This window comes from Miniopterus natalensis, chromosome 17 (genome assembly GCF_054644295.1).
Source record: "Miniopterus natalensis isolate mMinNat1 chromosome 17, mMinNat1.hap1, whole genome shotgun sequence".
Taxonomy (NCBI): Eukaryota; Metazoa; Chordata; class Mammalia; order Chiroptera; family Miniopteridae; genus Miniopterus; species Miniopterus natalensis.
In genome coordinates, this window is record NC_142097.1 from 45,540,901 (window position 1) to 45,555,498 (window position 14,598).

The 14,598-nt window shown below is 66.1% G+C and overlaps 3 protein-coding genes across 5 annotated transcripts; 1 reads left to right on the forward strand and 2 right to left on the reverse strand.

Moving 5' to 3' along the window:
• Nucleotides 1-1,482: 1,482 nt before the first annotated feature.
• LOC107539037 (carbonyl reductase [NADPH] 2-like) lies at nucleotides 1,483-3,304 on the reverse strand. Its single transcript, XM_087825721.1, has 8 exons — nucleotides 3,253-3,304; nucleotides 2,809-2,906; nucleotides 2,567-2,721; nucleotides 2,431-2,473; nucleotides 2,242-2,341; nucleotides 2,065-2,129; nucleotides 1,728-1,845; nucleotides 1,483-1,643 (listed from the first exon to the last, which is right to left on the reverse strand). Exons 1-8 carry the CDS (start codon nucleotides 3,302-3,304, stop codon nucleotides 1,540-1,542), a joined length of 735 nt encoding a protein of 244 aa, XP_087681847.1. The 3' UTR covers nucleotides 1,483-1,539.
• Nucleotides 3,305-6,279: 2,975 nt separating this feature from the next.
• RFNG (RFNG O-fucosylpeptide 3-beta-N-acetylglucosaminyltransferase) lies at nucleotides 6,280-9,656 on the reverse strand. Of its 2 annotated transcripts, none has more exons than XM_087826430.1 (8): nucleotides 9,399-9,656; nucleotides 9,180-9,228; nucleotides 8,598-8,700; nucleotides 8,348-8,501; nucleotides 8,023-8,111; nucleotides 7,778-7,931; nucleotides 7,310-7,395; nucleotides 6,280-7,232 (listed from the first exon to the last, which is right to left on the reverse strand). In XM_087826430.1, the coding sequence occupies exons 1-8, from the start codon at nucleotides 9,654-9,656 to the stop codon at nucleotides 7,151-7,153; spliced, it is 975 nt and encodes a 324-aa protein (XP_087682556.1). In that variant the 3' UTR covers nucleotides 6,280-7,150. The 2 variants fall into 2 exon arrangements, with proteins under 2 accessions (XP_087682556.1, XP_087682555.1); XM_087826429.1 differs by having other exon boundaries at nucleotides 7,766-7,931.
• A 121-nt stretch (nucleotides 9,657-9,777) lies between these two features.
• On the forward strand, nucleotides 9,778-14,340 carry GPS1 (G protein pathway suppressor 1). 2 transcript variants are annotated; one of them, XM_087826431.1, is made up of 14 exons: nucleotides 9,778-9,843; nucleotides 10,487-10,579; nucleotides 10,880-11,061; nucleotides 11,486-11,650; nucleotides 11,733-11,868; nucleotides 11,970-12,047; nucleotides 12,210-12,270; nucleotides 12,669-12,754; nucleotides 12,951-13,045; nucleotides 13,136-13,241; nucleotides 13,321-13,401; nucleotides 13,494-13,631; nucleotides 13,701-13,835; nucleotides 13,921-14,340. In XM_087826431.1, exons 1-14 carry the CDS (start codon nucleotides 9,811-9,813, stop codon nucleotides 13,993-13,995), a joined length of 1,464 nt encoding a protein of 487 aa, XP_087682557.1. In that variant the 5' UTR covers nucleotides 9,778-9,810; the 3' UTR covers nucleotides 13,996-14,340. The 2 variants fall into 2 exon arrangements, with proteins under 2 accessions (XP_087682557.1, XP_087682558.1); XM_087826432.1 differs by lacking the exon at nucleotides 9,778-9,843 and adding an exon at nucleotides 10,091-10,196.
• Nucleotides 14,341-14,598: the final 258 nt, after the last annotated feature.

The following is a 14,598-nucleotide window of genomic DNA, read 5'->3' on the forward strand; positions in this document are numbered from 1 at the left end:
GAGTAGGGAATCGGTGATTGCAGGGCCTCTGGGGCGCCCGGGGCTTTGGGCTGGCTGGAGGAGAGGTGGCGGGCAGCAGGAGGCACAGATTGGAGAGGCCCCTGGCGGGCAGCAAAGACAGTCCCCCCATGAGGCCTGGCGCGTGGTGCAGCGCGCACCCCCAGCCGTCTGAGGAGCCCTGCTTTCTGCCCCTGACCTTGGACCCTGCCCTCTGCCTGCCAAGGCGAGGGAGGGACAGCCCCTAGCTTGTCCTGCAGAAAGGCACATCTGCTTGGCTCCCGTCAGGGGCTTTATCTGCCCCCAGGTGGTGTCTCAGTCCTCTCACTTGCCCTGTGCTCCTGGGTGGGCCAGCTGGACTGACCCCCGGCAGCTTTGGTGCAAACCCTGCTCTGGAAGTGCCCGCAGCACTCCCCACCCCCACTCTGTGCCCTGTGCCCTCGCAGCTCAAGGGGACCATCGCCTGGAGGGCCCCGCCCCAGCCCCTCACCCTCTGCCCCCTTGCCCAGGGTCGGGCGCTGCACTAGTCCAGCTGACTGACCACCTCAGGCCTCCTTACATCCACGCTCGGCCTTCTGCATGCACAGGCCATGCCGGGACCCGGGCCAGGGACAGTAGGAAGAGCAGCAGCTGAGGGCCCCTCCCCAGCTTGGGCTGCCCTCTCGGGGGCCTGGGGGGCGTGTCCAAGGTGAAGCCGTCTTATCCGCGGAGCCCAGCACCCCGCCCGCCCCGCCGGCCCCACCTTCCCCGGGGCTGGCCTCGAGTCCGGGCGTCGCCCCCAGCGCAGCGGGCAGACCCGAGACGCGGGGCGCAGGGCGAGGCCGAGCCTCGGGAAGGGAGGTGGCCGCAGGCCGCCCTCGGCCCCAGGAGCCCCTCCGAGGGCGGGAATCCCGGCGGACCGGCCGCGAGGGGCGGCGGTGGAATCCGCCCGCTTCCGGACTTGCCCCCTCCTCCCTCCGCGGAAGGTGAAGTGTGAGCCCCACAGCCCCTGACCCCACGGCCCCACCTCGGGGCGCGGCCCCCCCCCCCCCCCGCCGGAGCCCAGGCACCCGCTGGGTCCAGGAGAAAGGCCTCGGTTTATTTATTCAGGCAGAGCGCCCCCAGCACAGCGGTGAACAGCGGGGCGGGGCGGGGCCTCCCGGGGAGGGCGGGGCCTGGGCGGGGCTCTGCTGGGTGGGCGGGGCCGTGGAGGCGGAGCTGTGGGCGGTGACGGTGGGCTGGGGCGTGGTCCATCGGGGGCGCGGCCACAGAGCTACGGGCGGGGCCTGGAGGGCGGGGCCTGGAGGGCGTGGCCGGGGCGGGCCAGGAGGGCGGGGCCCGGAGGGCGGGACCGGGGCGGGGCCGGGCCGGGGCATGGAGGGCGGGGCCTGGGCGTGGCCGGGGCGGGGCCTGGAGGGCGGGGCCTGGAGGCGGTGCCGGGGCGGGGCCCGGAGGCGGGGCCTGGAGGCGGGGCCTGGAGGGCGGGGTCTGGAGGCGGTGCCGGGGCGTGGCCCGGAGGCGGGGCCTGGAGGGCGGGGCCGGGCGGGCCTCCCACGGCCGGCGCTAGGAGGCCAGGTAGCCCGCGTCCACCAGGAGGCTCGAGCCGCTGGTGGAGGCGCTGCAGTCGCTGAGCAGGAACAGGATGCTGTTGACCACGTCCCCCAGCTCTGCAGCGGGCAGGGGCGGCGGGCGGGTCAGCGCGGCTCTCCCGCCGCCCCGGCCGCGCCCGCCCATCCCGCTGCCCTGCAGACCTGCAAACCTCCGCAGCGGGTGACGCTCCTTCAGCTTTCGGACGACCTCGGGGTCCCTGAAGACTTCTTGGCTCATGGCCGTCGGCACCACCGTGGGGTTCACGGAGTTCACCCGGATCTGGGACCAAGGGGTCGGCCGGAGGCTGCGGCCTTAGCCTGAGGACTAGCCCCGTCCCCACAGCCCCCCACCCGGCTGACCCCACTGCCCAGAGCCTTGAGTGCTCCCCAGGCCTCTCTCACGCCCGCCCACCCCCCTTCTCATCTCCCAACCTTGCCCCTAGCGCCTACCTTGTGCCCCCACAGGCCCAGCCCGCACCCCCAGCACTCCCAGGCTCACCTTGTGTGGCCCCAGCTCCATGGCCATGGCTTTGGTCAGCATGGTCATTGCACCCTTGGTGGAGCCTGGGGGGGGGGGCCGCACTGAGGTCCCTTTAGGGATTCACCCTTCTTTTCAGGGAGGCCCAGCCCCAGAGCCCAGTGGGGGTGGGGATATGGGCTGGGTAGAGGGACTCACTGTAGACAGCTAGGTTGGGCAAGGTGGCATAGGCCAGTGCGCTGGAGACATTGACGATGGAGCCAGGTACTCCGCGGTCGATCATGCCTTGGGCCACCATCTAGAAGCCAAAAGAAGGGCCAGTTTGACCCCAACTCACCCTTACCTGGGCCTTGTCAGCTGTGGGGCCACGTCCCTCCACTGGCTCACCCGAGACACCTGGAACACAGAGCGCACGTTCACGCTGAAGGACCTGGGGGAGAGCAGACAGTCAGACGGACCCTGGCAGGTCTGCCCCACCTCTGCAGCAGCCCCTCCCCATTCCACCCGCTCTCCTGCGTCCCACCTGTCGAAGGTCTCCTTGGTGGTCTCCAGGAAGGGCTGCTGCAGCGCCACAGCAGCGTTGTTCACCAGCAGGTCCACAGGGCCCACGCCACCCAGGGCCCGCTCCGTGGCCTCCCAGTCACCAAGGTCCACGCACACAGGCTCTGTGCCGGGACACTGTGGGAGGCATTGGGAAGTGACTGGCTCGTCCCAGCAGGCTCAGGAGGCATCCCCGAGGGTGTTGGGGCAGGCTGAGCGTCTCACCTCCTTGCAGAGGCTGACCAGGTTGGCGTTGGTGCGGCTCACAGCCACCACTCTGGCTCCTGAGGCATGCAGGGCCTTTGCAGTGTCCCGTCCGATCCCTGCAGGGGAGCACCAGGCAGGGAGTGTCCCAACACGTCGGGACAAGGTTGGGGTGGGGCCGCTCAGGAAAGAGCAGCAAGAGGGTGTTGGCCAGAGGATCCTGGCCTGGAAATAGTGGGGGCCAAAGTCAGAGGCCCAGCCAGCAGGATCCAGTCAAGGGAGGCCCAGAGGGCAGCTCCTTCCTACTGGGTCTGGGCTCGATCCCTCATCTGCCATCCTGAGTCTTGCACTGACCAGGTAGGGGACAGTGTCCTGTCCAACGTGAACCTGTGAGGCTTTGGGCCTGGCCACCTCGCTCTCCACCTTGGCTCATCCCACACTCCTACCTGTGCCGCTCTTACCCACCTTGCCCTGCCCCTGTCACCAGGGCCCTAAGGCTGCTGAAATTCAGCTGCATGGTGCTGATTCTGAGCTTCTGTCCAGCAGAGAGGAGGGCCTGGAGGTTTTATAGGTGTGGGAGGGGTAGCTTGAGGTGGGGAGGCTGGGCACTGGGCGTGCCGGGGCTTTGGTACAGCTTCTGTTTCATTGTTCGCAGGAATCTGCTTCCCTGGAAGGGGCTGCTCTCCTCACCCACAACCCAAAAGGTGCCAGCCAGAAGCTCACACTGGGTTTTGGAAAATAAGTTAAACCCTGGGGTGAGGTATGTGCCCCTTCCTGGCTGGCCGGGTGCAGATGGCCTGGAGCAGGCCCCTGCAAACCCTGGGCCAGGTGCCCCTGGGCGATGGCCAAGGCACTCTGTGCTTAAGGCTGGCTCCCTGCTCCTACGAACCCGACCCCCCCACGACGCTCATCTGGGGGTCACTGTGGTCTCCGGAGTCTTCTTCACCTGCACCTGCCAGCCTAGGACTCCTGCCTCTGTGCCCACAGGTTCAGCCTCCCTGAGGCACTTTTGTTCCCTCTCAGTTGTGGCTGCAGGGATGGAGGATCCTCCCTTGTTCCCCTCCCTGCCCCTCACTGGAATTACAGGTGCAAATTGGCAGACTCTTCTGGGCGGGGTGGGGTGGGGGGGTTGGGTGGGCAAAGGACTTAGCATGTGCTTTGTGCTGCTGGTCCTGTGGATTCAGGAAATGAGTCTGAGGCTGTGTGCGAGCACCTCCCGCTCTTGTGTAACAGGGTTCCCAGGACTGAAGCCTGTCTGCAGGTTCCAGGGTCATGGCAGGGCATTTGACACCTGCTGCAGGCCCTCCAGGTGTGGCCCTGACCGGCAGGTGGGCCTTTGTCACCTCTCCCTTACTCAGACTTGGGGCTGGACCCTCAGGGGCCACCCCAGAAAGAGGGGCTTCTGTCCAATAACCCGCTTCTCCTCTCTGAGATCTCTCGACTCCTGGGAGCCCAGGTAGGGAGAAAATGATAAATCGTGGGGGGGCCCTGCCTCTGGGTGTCTATGGGCTCAGCACCAGGCCCTTTCTGCTGAAAGGATCTCTTGTGTGGAGGGGCATTCATGCTTCTGGGGACCACAGAGCAGGGTTTCTGCAGGGTGTCCTGGGAGGAAGACCTTGGAGCTGACACCCGCATGCCACCTTCCTCAGGCTGAGTGGGACGCATGGCCCTGAGCTGGATGGTGAACCCCAGACCACAGCCTTTCTAGTCTTTCCCCTGTTGGCCTGTTGATTGTCTTTTCCCCTCATGAGTCTGGCCATGGCCAAACCCCAGAAGCCCAGAGTCTCCCAAATACCCGCCCCCATAGAATGGGATTAAGGCGCTGTTTGTGAGGTGTGGGTGGGAGGGGGCTCTGGCAGTTCTCCTCTGCCAAGCTTTTCTGGATCAGGAAGTGCTCCTCCAAGTACAAAGGCTGTGGGTTTAAGTGTAAGGTGATGCCCTGGGAAAAGCCACCGCAGCTCCTCCCAGGATTAGGCCAGGGCAGGGATGCAGAGCTAGGGAGGGAGCACCAAGCTTCCTGACCATAAGCTGCCACCCTGTGCCCCCCATCCTCACCGTGGGGTCACCCTGAGGCCCCATACCTGTCTGGGGTTGGCGGCTCACAGGGGAGTTGCCCCTGGCCTGCAGACACAGCCTCCTGCACTGTGAGTCCCAGAGCTGAGGGCCCTGCTGTTGGGTCCAGAGTAACTTTCTAGCGACGGTTTTCCCCTCTGCAGGCCAGGTCACTGGATCCTTAGCTTGTTCTGCCTGCTCCCCCCGCGGCCTGTCTCTTTCAGTCACATGGAGAGGAGGGCTCCTTCCTCCAGCATGATGGTGTCTCTGGGAAGTCCAATGACCCCCCTCGGGAGTTGGCCCTGCCCAGACACATTTCTGTCTTCTTAGTCCCCACTGGACCCTCCCACCAGCTAATACCTCCTCGTGGAGCTGGTGCCCTTGGAGCAGAGTGGACAAGTCAAAAACAGACCTTTCCATAGACTAAAAATGTGTGATGTTGTACCTGGTGTCCACACTAGCCCTCCCACTGTAAATAATCGTGGAGCTTGACAGATATACCTGGTGACTGTCTTCAGGAAATGAGCAGCACGAGACTTCCTCCTGTGGGGGATGCAAAGCCCTGAGATGAGACCCACAGATGCCCTGCCTGGGATAAGCTCTCCACCCAGGGGCCAGGACCCAGAGTCCAAGCAGAACACATAGCCCTGCCAAGCAGGGGAAGCAGATCGAGTTTGAGGCATCCAAAGGGGCTTGGATCTTCAGGGCACAACATCTGAAAGGAGGAGACTATGCCCGGACATGTGTGTGTGGTTCCTGTCGGGTCCGCGGCTGAGGACAGGGCTGTGCGCATGTGGGGCGAGAACAGAGCTGCAAGGAGCGGAGCTGCTGGAGACACGGGTGTTCTGGCCCAGCTGGAGCCAGACACACATCATTAACACCACGTTCAACTCCCTGGGCATGCAGCTGTGACCTGCAAAGTCATGTCCTTATGAGTCAGGACCACTGGAGGGAGGCTTACTCTACGTTCACTCTCCGGACGCCTGATAAAATTCACACGGGAAATAGAGCCATGGACACTTGTGTACACACACACCCATCTATATACACACCCATGCAGTGCACACATGCAGCCCCATACACAGCTGCTTACACACATGTACATACCCATGCATACACATGTAGCCATGCACACATGTGCATACCCCTGCACACGTGCATATGCACTCGTGCACTCACAAACACTAATTCTGCAGTGTGTTGAGAGCAAGTGTTCAACAATACGCAGGAAGGCCGCCTTTAGGGACAAGGCTTGTGCTGGTTCATCACTTCCTGCAGGATCCCCTTGCTGTGTACTTCAGCTCACAGAAAAGACCCCGGGCAGCCTTAGGCTGGGCTTGCAGGGCTGGAACCTTCCTGGGGAGGAGCTGGATGCTGGTGGCCTGTCCAGAGCCAAGCAGCTAGGAGCTCCACCGGTCCATTGAGACAAAGAGCCAAACAGAAAGTAACAATCAGACTTTTATTCGCTTATTGCAACAGCAGAGAGAGGGCCAGGGGGGGCCACTCTACTCCCCCTCCTGGGAAAAGGCACAGGCAGGTGAGTCCACACAGGTGGAGGGGCTGTCCAACTGCAGGCGGAGCCCCACACAAAGGCTCCCGTCTCCTGGACTTGGAGCCAGGGAGAGAAGACCAGTACTGAGGACGAAGTCGGAGTGGAGAGTGACCTTAAGGCCCCCAGTAAGGGGTCTGGCTGAGGAACCTGAGAGGGGCTTTGGCCGCAGGGGCACCCCAACAAGGTGGCTTCCACATGGAGATGCCCAAGAGCATGGCCAGCTGGGGACCCTCAGTCCTTGAGTGCCACTGCCCCAGACACCAAGATGCCCTGCTGGGCACTAAGCCAGGTGTGGGAGAGCAGCTTCCCTCAAGAGGTCTGCAGGTAAAGCCTCTGAGAAGATCCCATGCAAGACCCTGGCCTGGAGCCCACTCCTCAGGGTCTAGTCTGCCTGGGGCCCCTCTCCAGCAGGGTGAGCCCTGGGCACCTGACAACAGCTCCCTCTCAGCCCCAGACCCTAGTGGAGACCTTGCCTGTGGGGGCAAGCCTCTGGGGTGGGGCTGGACTGGAAGGAGGGGCAGCTAGCACACTAGAGTCCAGATCCCTAGGCAGGGCAGGCAGCACTGTGCTTGCTCCCCAAAGTGCCTGGTCACCTGGGCCTGCCAGGGGCCGTGGGAAGGCCTGCTGGTCAGACCTTGTCTGCTGGCTGCCCACGTCTCTGTGGATGTGGCTGTGACCATGACTGCCTGAAGGAGTCCACTGAGGCCAAGAGGGGGCAGGCTTTGCCCAAGAGCCGCCTTCTGGGTCAAGGGTCGAGGATCACTTAGAGACGAGGTCACCCTGCTTCTGCACAGGACACCAATCTGTGTCCGGGTAGAGAAGGCAGTGGACGGACTTAAACCTGAGAAAGGGGACGTGGGGATCAGGGCCACAGGAGGGGCGGGCTGGCTCCAAAGCTCCTCCCCATGGCCCACTCACCGTGTGGGGTCCTGCTGCAAGCTGAAGCCTCCGGCTACATTCACCACATTACGTGGGTTCTCAGGACCCCCATAGCTTAAAGTCACCTGGGAGGAGAGGACAGTGACTTACTCTCTAACCACCCCCTCCAGGGTCCCCACCCAACTCAGGATCCAGCCAGGAGGGGCCACTTGGTTCCCCAGGTGCTCTGGGGAAGGGGAAGGGTGATGCGCTGAGTGGCTTGTCCAGCACAGAAGCCACCACAGGAGGGCAGCAGGTGTCCCCTGCTCCAAACTGATCCACTGTCCCGTCACCACCCAGACCACTGCCCGCTGTCCTGGGCCTGTCACCTGGGAAAGCACAGCGGCTGCCCTTTGCAAATGAGCCCCCATCACACCTGGAACCCACCCCGGCCACCCATAAATCCCTGAGCCCTTGCTCAGCTGGAGGACCTTCTGGGCCAGGCCCCCCCCACACCTGCTGGAGTACAGTGTCCGGTGGCAGCCTCCTCAGGTTCTCCAGGTGGGAGTGAAACAGTGAGCTGTGCCGTAGGCGTGCGCCCAGCAGCCCCTCCACGATGTAGCCCACTGTGCAGTCGTCCGGCAGCCGTACCCGCTCGGCCGTGCTCATGAAGCTGCCCAGGCTGGGGGTGGGGTGGGTGGGTGCTGGTCAGAGCCTCCTCAATCCTCAGCACCCCCTCCCCTGGCAGCTGGCACCCCTGTATCCCCCCTAACCTGGCCCAAGGGCTCATCTTGAGGGCGAGGCCTCTGCTCAGGCAGAACCCGGCTCCACCAGTAGCGAACCAGAACTTGACGGTGGTTCCCTGGGGTGGAGGGAGCCGAACATCAGACAGAGAGCCATACACCCCAACATTTCATCTGGGTACACCGAGTGTAACCTGCAAGCTGCTCCTGAGTGGCTCCCGGTCCAAGTAGCAGAAGCTGCCGCCTTGCTGCCCGGGGCCCAAACCCTCCCACAGGACCTCCTGGCTCGCCAAGCTCCTGAAATGCCCCACCTGGGTGAGTCGGGTGCCCGCCCCTTCTCGGCCCCAGTGCTCACGGTTCCACCTCCCTGGACCCTCTCCGTGGCCTGGATGGGGTGGTCCAGGCTGGGCCGCCCCAGGTAGACGTCCCGGCTGGGAGAGAAGCCGGACAGCAGCCGCAGGAGGCCCTCGGGGTTCACGTAGTTGTCGTCGTCCACATGGCAGAACCACCTGGGGGAAGTGGGGCGGGGCGGTCTCAGCGGGAGCCGGCCCAGGCCTGTGGCCCTGGGCTCCCCAAGGGGCAAGGCCACCACGGCCACCACGCACTTGCGTCCGGACTCGATGAACTTGTCGTACTCCACCGACATCTTGCAGCACAGCGCCTGGCGGGTGTGCACGGCGGAGCAGTTGGTGTTGACCACGTGGCCGCCTGCGGGTCGGGGAGACCGGGGTGAGGGCCGGGGCCAGGCCTGCCCAGGTCCGGGCGGGAAACCGGGCTGTGCGGCCAGCGTGGCCGCCCGGCTGTGCTGGAGGCAGGGAGGCCCGGCCCGGCTGCAGCCCCAGGGTGGCCTCACCCCCCAGCCCAGGCAGGACAACTGGCTGGACCCCCCGAGGGACCCCCGCCAGGAAGAGGGCCTGAGCTGGGACCTGACCAGCCGGCTTCTTCGTGGGACGCGGGACGTGGGAGGGTGAGGCCCTGGAAGTCGGCCGGGGAGGGAGGAGGCTGGGGGGGCGGCTGGGAGGCCAGCGACCCCGCCCAGGGGGCTCCCCCGGGGCCCTGCGGGGGGAGGGGCGCCCGGGGCTCCCGGGGCTCTGCGGGCGGAGGGAGGGGCGCCCGGGGCTCCCGGGGCTCTGCGGGCGGAGGGAGGGCTGCGCCAAGGGCCCGAGCAGCGGCGCGGGGCCGCTCACCCGCCTGGAGCTGCAGGTCCGGGTCGTCGCCGTCGGTGAAGATGAAGGTCTGGGGAGAGAGCACCGTGAGGGCGAGGCCGGGCCGGGCCCGGGCGGGGGACGGCGGGGCCCGGGGGACGTGCCCAGGCCAGGCCCGGCAGGCACGCGGGGCGCGCGGGTTTCCGAGGCGGGCGCGCGGGGGGCGCGAGGGGGCCGGGCGGGGCCCGGGGCGGCGCCCACCTGCGGGCGGGCCCGGGAGATCCAGGTGCGCAGCAGCAGCCCCAGGCGCGGCCCGTGGTTCTTGCGCGTGGTCTTGACGGCGATGAAGACGTCGCCGGGGCGCAGGCGGGGGGCGGCGGCGGCGCGGGCGGGGGGCGTCGCCCGGGGCCGGGCCGGGGCCGGCGCGCGGGGCAGCGGCAGCGGCAGCAGCAGCAGCGCGGCCAGGGCGGCGGCCAGCGCGAGGCAGGCCCGGCACAGCGCCCCCCGCGCGCGGCTCATGCGGCCGCGGACCGGCCGGCGGCACCCGGGCCAGGCGCGCCCGCGGCCCCTTTAAGAGCCGCCCCGCCCTCCCCGCCCCGGTCGCGCCGCGACCCGGAAGCGGCGGGCGCGCTGCCCCGGAAGTGGTCGGCGCGCCGCGGCGGGGTGGGCGAAGATGCCGCTGCCGGTCCAGGTGTTCAACTTGCAGGTAACGAGCCGCGGCCGGCGGCCCCTCCGCGCCCCCGCCGCCGGGCCGGAGCCGAGGCCGAGGCCGAGCGGCCCGCGCCCGCCCGAGCCCGCAGCGTCCCGCGCGTGGCGCCGGCAGGCCCGCCGCGCTAACGCTCTTTCTCCCCGCAGCAGCCAGCCAGCTCTGTGTCAGGGTCGGGGGGTGCAGACAGTCAGGACAGGACGCGGGCTGGCCCGGCCCCCAGCGCGGCCGCCGCGGCCGGGACAGCGCCGTGCCCCGCGCCTCCCCGCGGTGGGGCGGCCGGCGTCCTGCCGGGCACGGCCGGGGACTGCAGCCTGAGCGCCAGCCTGTCGGCCTGTACGCTGCTCTACGAGGTACCGTCCAGGGCAGGGGCCGGCCCGCGCTCGCCGCTCGGCCGCACGGGCTGCTCGGGACGCTCCGGGTCTCCCCGCGGCTCGGAGGAAGCTGCGCCTGGGCCGCGGCGGGACCCTCGGGGCTGCCCCGCTCCGAAGACGGGCGGCTGGAGTCGTCCTACGAGGAGCCCTCCTGACGGGCGGTGCTGGGGCCGGGGCGGGGGGGCTGGCAGCGGAGCTCAGGGCGCAGCGAGGGTCTCTGCCCGCCGCGGGCAGGCCCCCGCGCGAGGTGACGAGGCCCCGTGTTGCAGGGCGCGGTGGAGCCCATGCAGATCGACGTGGACCCCCAGGAGGACCCGCAGAACGCACCCGATGTCAACTACGTGGTGGAAAACCCCACCCTGGTAGGAGCCCTCCTGGGGGTGCCAGGGCTGTGGCTGTCCAAGGGCTCACTTGTGATGGGTTGTTAGCTGGGGACCCTGCACCCCACTTCTCCCCGTGTGGGATGGCCGTGTCCCGGGCCACCTGCACATTGAATCTTCCAGCCCTTCCTCCCCGGCATGGCTCTGCTCCGGACGCTCCCGCACCGACCACCCTTCCCAGCCTCAGACACCGGAAGGGTCAGCATTCCGGCCGCTGCTCCTGACTCATGGCGGGGGCCTGGCACCCCAGTTCCCACCATGCACGGTCTCCCCCTCCCCCAGGACCTGGAGCAGTATGCGGCCAGCTACAGCGGCCTGATGCGCATCGAGCGGCTGCAGTTCATTGCTGACCACTGTCCCCCGCTGCGGGTGGAGGCCCTGAAGATGGCCTTGTCCTTCGTGCAGAGGACCTTCAATGTGGACGTGTACGAGGAGATCCACCGGAAGCTCTCGGAGGCCACCAGGTGAGGCCAGGGCCTTGGCCGAGGAGGGGGCCGGTTCCACTGTGTCCCCACCTATGCTGCTGTGACTCCAGCCCCACCCCTGCTCTGTCACTGCAGCAGCCCCTGCACAGCACAGTGTCCTGCCCACCCTTGTGGAAAAGCCAGGAGGAGCTGTGAACGGCAGAACGGGCTGGGATAATTTAGAATTCAGGCTTTTCCTGCACACCTGTGCTCATGCCATCATTCTGACGCTGAGCAAAGCTTGTGCAGACTAACGCTTCTCTGCTCTCAGCTTGGCCACAGCACGTTTCCTGTTGGTCACCCCCGACACTGCCCATGTCGCTTGCCGACCAGGTTCTCCCACCAGAAGCTGTGGCCCAGCAGGGGTTCCTGGGAGGTGCCCTTCTGCTGGCACATCAGCCCTGATGGCCAGGTCTGCCCTCAGGGACCTGCAGAGTGCCCCGGATGCCATCCCCGAGAGTGGGGTGGAGCCCCCACCCCTGGACACGGCCTGGGTGGAGGCCACTCGGAAGAAGGCCCTGCTGAAGTTGGAGAAGCTGGACACGGACCTGAAGAACTACAAGGGCAACTCCATCAAGGAGAGCATCAGGTGCCACCCAGGGTGGGATGGGGAGGGGATGGTGGGGATGGCCAGGCCCACACTGGGCTGTCCACTCATAGCCTGCCCACAGGCGTGGCCATGACGACCTGGGTGACCACTACCTCGACTGTGGGGACCTCAGCAATGCCCTCAAGTGTTACTCCCGCGCCCGGGACTACTGCACCAGCGCCAAGCACGTCATCAATATGTGCCTCAATGTCATTAAGGTGGGCCCTGAGGTGGGCGGGCAAAGGTGCAGGTGGGGGCAGCTACACCCGAGGCCTGGAGGGGGCACCTCAGCTGAGCCTGTCCCCCACCTGCCCACCAGGTTAGCGTCTACTTGCAGAATTGGTCTCATGTGCTGAGTTACGTCAGCAAGGCTGAGTCCACCCCGGAGATTGCTGAGGTAACTTGCACCCTGCCCACCTCCTCTGATCACTGCTGGCCCCAGTGGGCCTTGTCCTTTTCTCTGCCTTTACAGTCCACAGGCTGGGGCTGGGGTCTTCCTGGCAATTGGGGAGGGTATGGAGAGCACAAGAGGCTCACATGTGCCGCCTTCCCCCTGCAGCAGCGTGGGGAGCGGGACAACCAGACCCAGGGCATTCTCACCAAGCTCAAGTGTGCTGCAGGTGAGGGCCCTGGGGCCCAGGGCGGGGGAGGCACCACAGCCAACCTCGTGCTGCTTCCACTGTGGGTGGCCTGTGTGCATTGCACTGTTGCGTCCTCACAGCTGGGACAGACCCTTGAACCCCACACCCACAGGTGGCCCCCGCCTGGCTCAGGTCCTGTGTGCAGGCCACTGTGTGACCAGTCAGACGTTGCCTCTGACGGTCACTGTCAGGGCCAGTCCCTCCCCTGCGAGTCCTCTGCGGCAGTAACGGCAGCTGTGCTGGCTGCTTGGGTGCCTAACCCGTGGAGGGCACCAAGTGGGTGCTCTTGGCTGTCACTGGGCTCTGTAACCAGAACATTGGTCCCTGAGGCTGAGGCACCCTGGAGCAGGCTGGGCCTCACCCTCCCCTCCCACCAGGGCTGGCGGAGCTGGCTGCACGAAAATACAAACAGGCAGCCAAGTGCTTCCTGCTGGCCTCCTTCGACCACTGTGACTTCCCAGAGGTGAGGGGGGTGGGCATCAGGGAGGAGCTCTGGCTGGGACCTGGAAGCAGGGAGGGCTCATGGTTGGGCTCTTTCTTGGGGGTCCTCCCAGTGGGGACCTAGGCAGTCTGGGTGGAGGTTGGGGAGGAAGCCAGCTCTGGGCATCCTCCCTGGCTTCTGTCCAGACCAGCAGTGATCCCAGGTCTCTGCCCCTCAGCTGCTGTCCCCCAGCAACGTGGCCGTGTACGGCGGCCTGTGCGCCTTGGCCACCTTTGACCGCCAGGAGCTGCAGCGCAATGTCATCTCCAGCAGGTATGCGGGGGTGGGGGGCCCTGTGGGACCTTCCTCCAGGGTGGGTGCAGGGTGGGCACAGGGCAGCTCTGAGGAGTGTGGCCCCTGCAGCTCCTTCAAGCTGTTCTTGGAGCTGGAGCCCCAGGTCCGAGACATCATCTTCAAGTTCTACGAGTCCAAGTACGCCTCCTGCCTGAAGATGCTGGATGAGATGAAGGTGAGGCGCTGGTCTGGCCATGGGGCAGGTGAGGGCGGAGGGCCAGGAGCAGCGGCCCCTGACCAGCTCTCCTTGCCAGGACAACCTGCTCTTGGATATGTACCTGGCCCCCCACGTCAGGACTCTGTACACCCAGATTCGCAACCGTGCCCTCATCCAGGTAGGGGGAGGCTGGTAGTGGTGTGTAGGCCGGGGCAGGGTGCCACGGCAGCATCTGGAGGCCGTGGCAGCCGATGCCCCTCTGCTCTGCAGTATTTCAGCCCCTATGTGTCGGCCGACATGCGCAGGATGGCCACGGCCTTCAACACCACGGTGGCCGCGCTGGAGGACGAGCTGACGCAGCTCATCCTGGAGGGGCTCATCAATGCCCGCATTGACTCCCACAGCAAGGTGGCTAGCTTGGGCCAGGGCAGGGGTGTGGGAGTGCCTGTACCTGCACTGACCCCGCCACCTCCGCAGATCCTGTATGCCCGGGACGTGGACCAGCGGAGCACCACCTTCGAGAAGTCCCTGCTCATGGGCAAGGAGTTCCAGCGACGTGCCAAAGCCATGATCCTGCGGGCGGCTGTGCTGCGCAACCAGATCCACGTTAAGGTGGGGGCCCGGCCACACTGGGCGGGGCAGGGGGCAGACAGGCACACACACAGACCCTGGGCCAATGGCCTTGTCTCCACTGCAGTCCCCTCCCAGAGAAGGGAGCCAGGGGGAGCTGACGCCAGCCAACAGCCAGTCCCGGATGAGCACCAACATGTGAGGCTGCCCGTCTGTACGCCTCCAGGAAGAGCCGCACGCCCCACCCCCACCCCTCAGACTTGGACACCTGGGCCCACCTGCTCCCAGCACTTCCGGAGGTGCCCCCATGGCCCGCTTGCAAAAGACCTGCCTGTGGGTTCCAGCCCTTGGCCCCCTGCCTGGGCTTCCGTGTGCCCCTTGTCTCTGCCCTCCCCCATCTGTGCCCCAGGGAGGAGGTGGGCTGCCTGGAAGGAGAGGCCTGCAGGGCCTACCTGTGGCACTACCTTCCAGCTTCCCTGCTCCCACATTGTCTGGGATTGCAGACAGTTGTGAATCTTAGTGCATTAAAAGGCAGCCTGAGAACACACCCCTCGAACTGCTCCTCCTTTGGTCAGCTCCCTGGGGTTGGGCTTTGGGGGGGCCTAGCCCTTGTCTCCTGGGCCTCTCACACTGAGGCAGCAGGACCCCCAACCTGTGTGGTGCTGAGCTGTCACCTGCACTGGCCCTGGTCTCTGTGGCTGACATGGGTCAAGGCAAGAGGGTCTCTGCCTATTTCCCTGGTTTCCAGGGCTCATTTCTCCCAGTGTGTGGCTGTGGTCAGGGGTATCACCGGCCTGGGCATCAC

Excerpts from the sequence above, each read along its gene's own strand:
- LOC107539037 (XM_087825721.1), bottom strand. The coding sequence starts at position 3,304 with ATGCAGCTGAATTTCAGCAGCCTTAGGGCCCTGGTGACAGGGGCAGGG. Across the intron at positions 2,907-3,252 it reads GGTGACAGGGGCAGGGCAAG|GGATCGGACGGGACACTGCA; the intron begins GTGGGTAAGAGC and ends GCTCCCCTGCAG. Across the intron at positions 2,474-2,566 it reads ACCAAGGAGACCTTCGACAG|GTCCTTCAGCGTGAACGTGC; the intron begins GTGGGACGCAGG and ends GCTCTCCCCCAG.
- RFNG (XM_087826429.1), bottom strand. The coding sequence starts at position 9,656 with ATGAGCCGCGCGCGGGGGGCGCTGTGCCGGGCCTGCCTCGCGCTGGCC. Across the intron at positions 8,701-9,179 it reads GGACCTGCAGCTCCAGGCGG|GCGGCCACGTGGTCAACACC; the intron begins GTGAGCGGCCCC and ends CCCGACCCGCAG. Across the intron at positions 7,233-7,309 it reads TTGCAGCAGGACCCCACACG|GTTTAAGTCCGTCCACTGCC; the intron begins GTGAGTGGGCCA and ends CCCCTTTCTCAG.
- GPS1 (XM_087826431.1), top strand. The coding sequence starts at position 9,811 with ATGCCGCTGCCGGTCCAGGTGTTCAACTTGCAG. Across the intron at positions 12,755-12,950 it reads ACCACTGTGACTTCCCAGAG|CTGCTGTCCCCCAGCAACGT; the intron begins GTGAGGGGGGTG and ends TCTGCCCCTCAG. Across the intron at positions 13,402-13,493 it reads GCAACCGTGCCCTCATCCAG|TATTTCAGCCCCTATGTGTC; the intron begins GTAGGGGGAGGC and ends TCTGCTCTGCAG.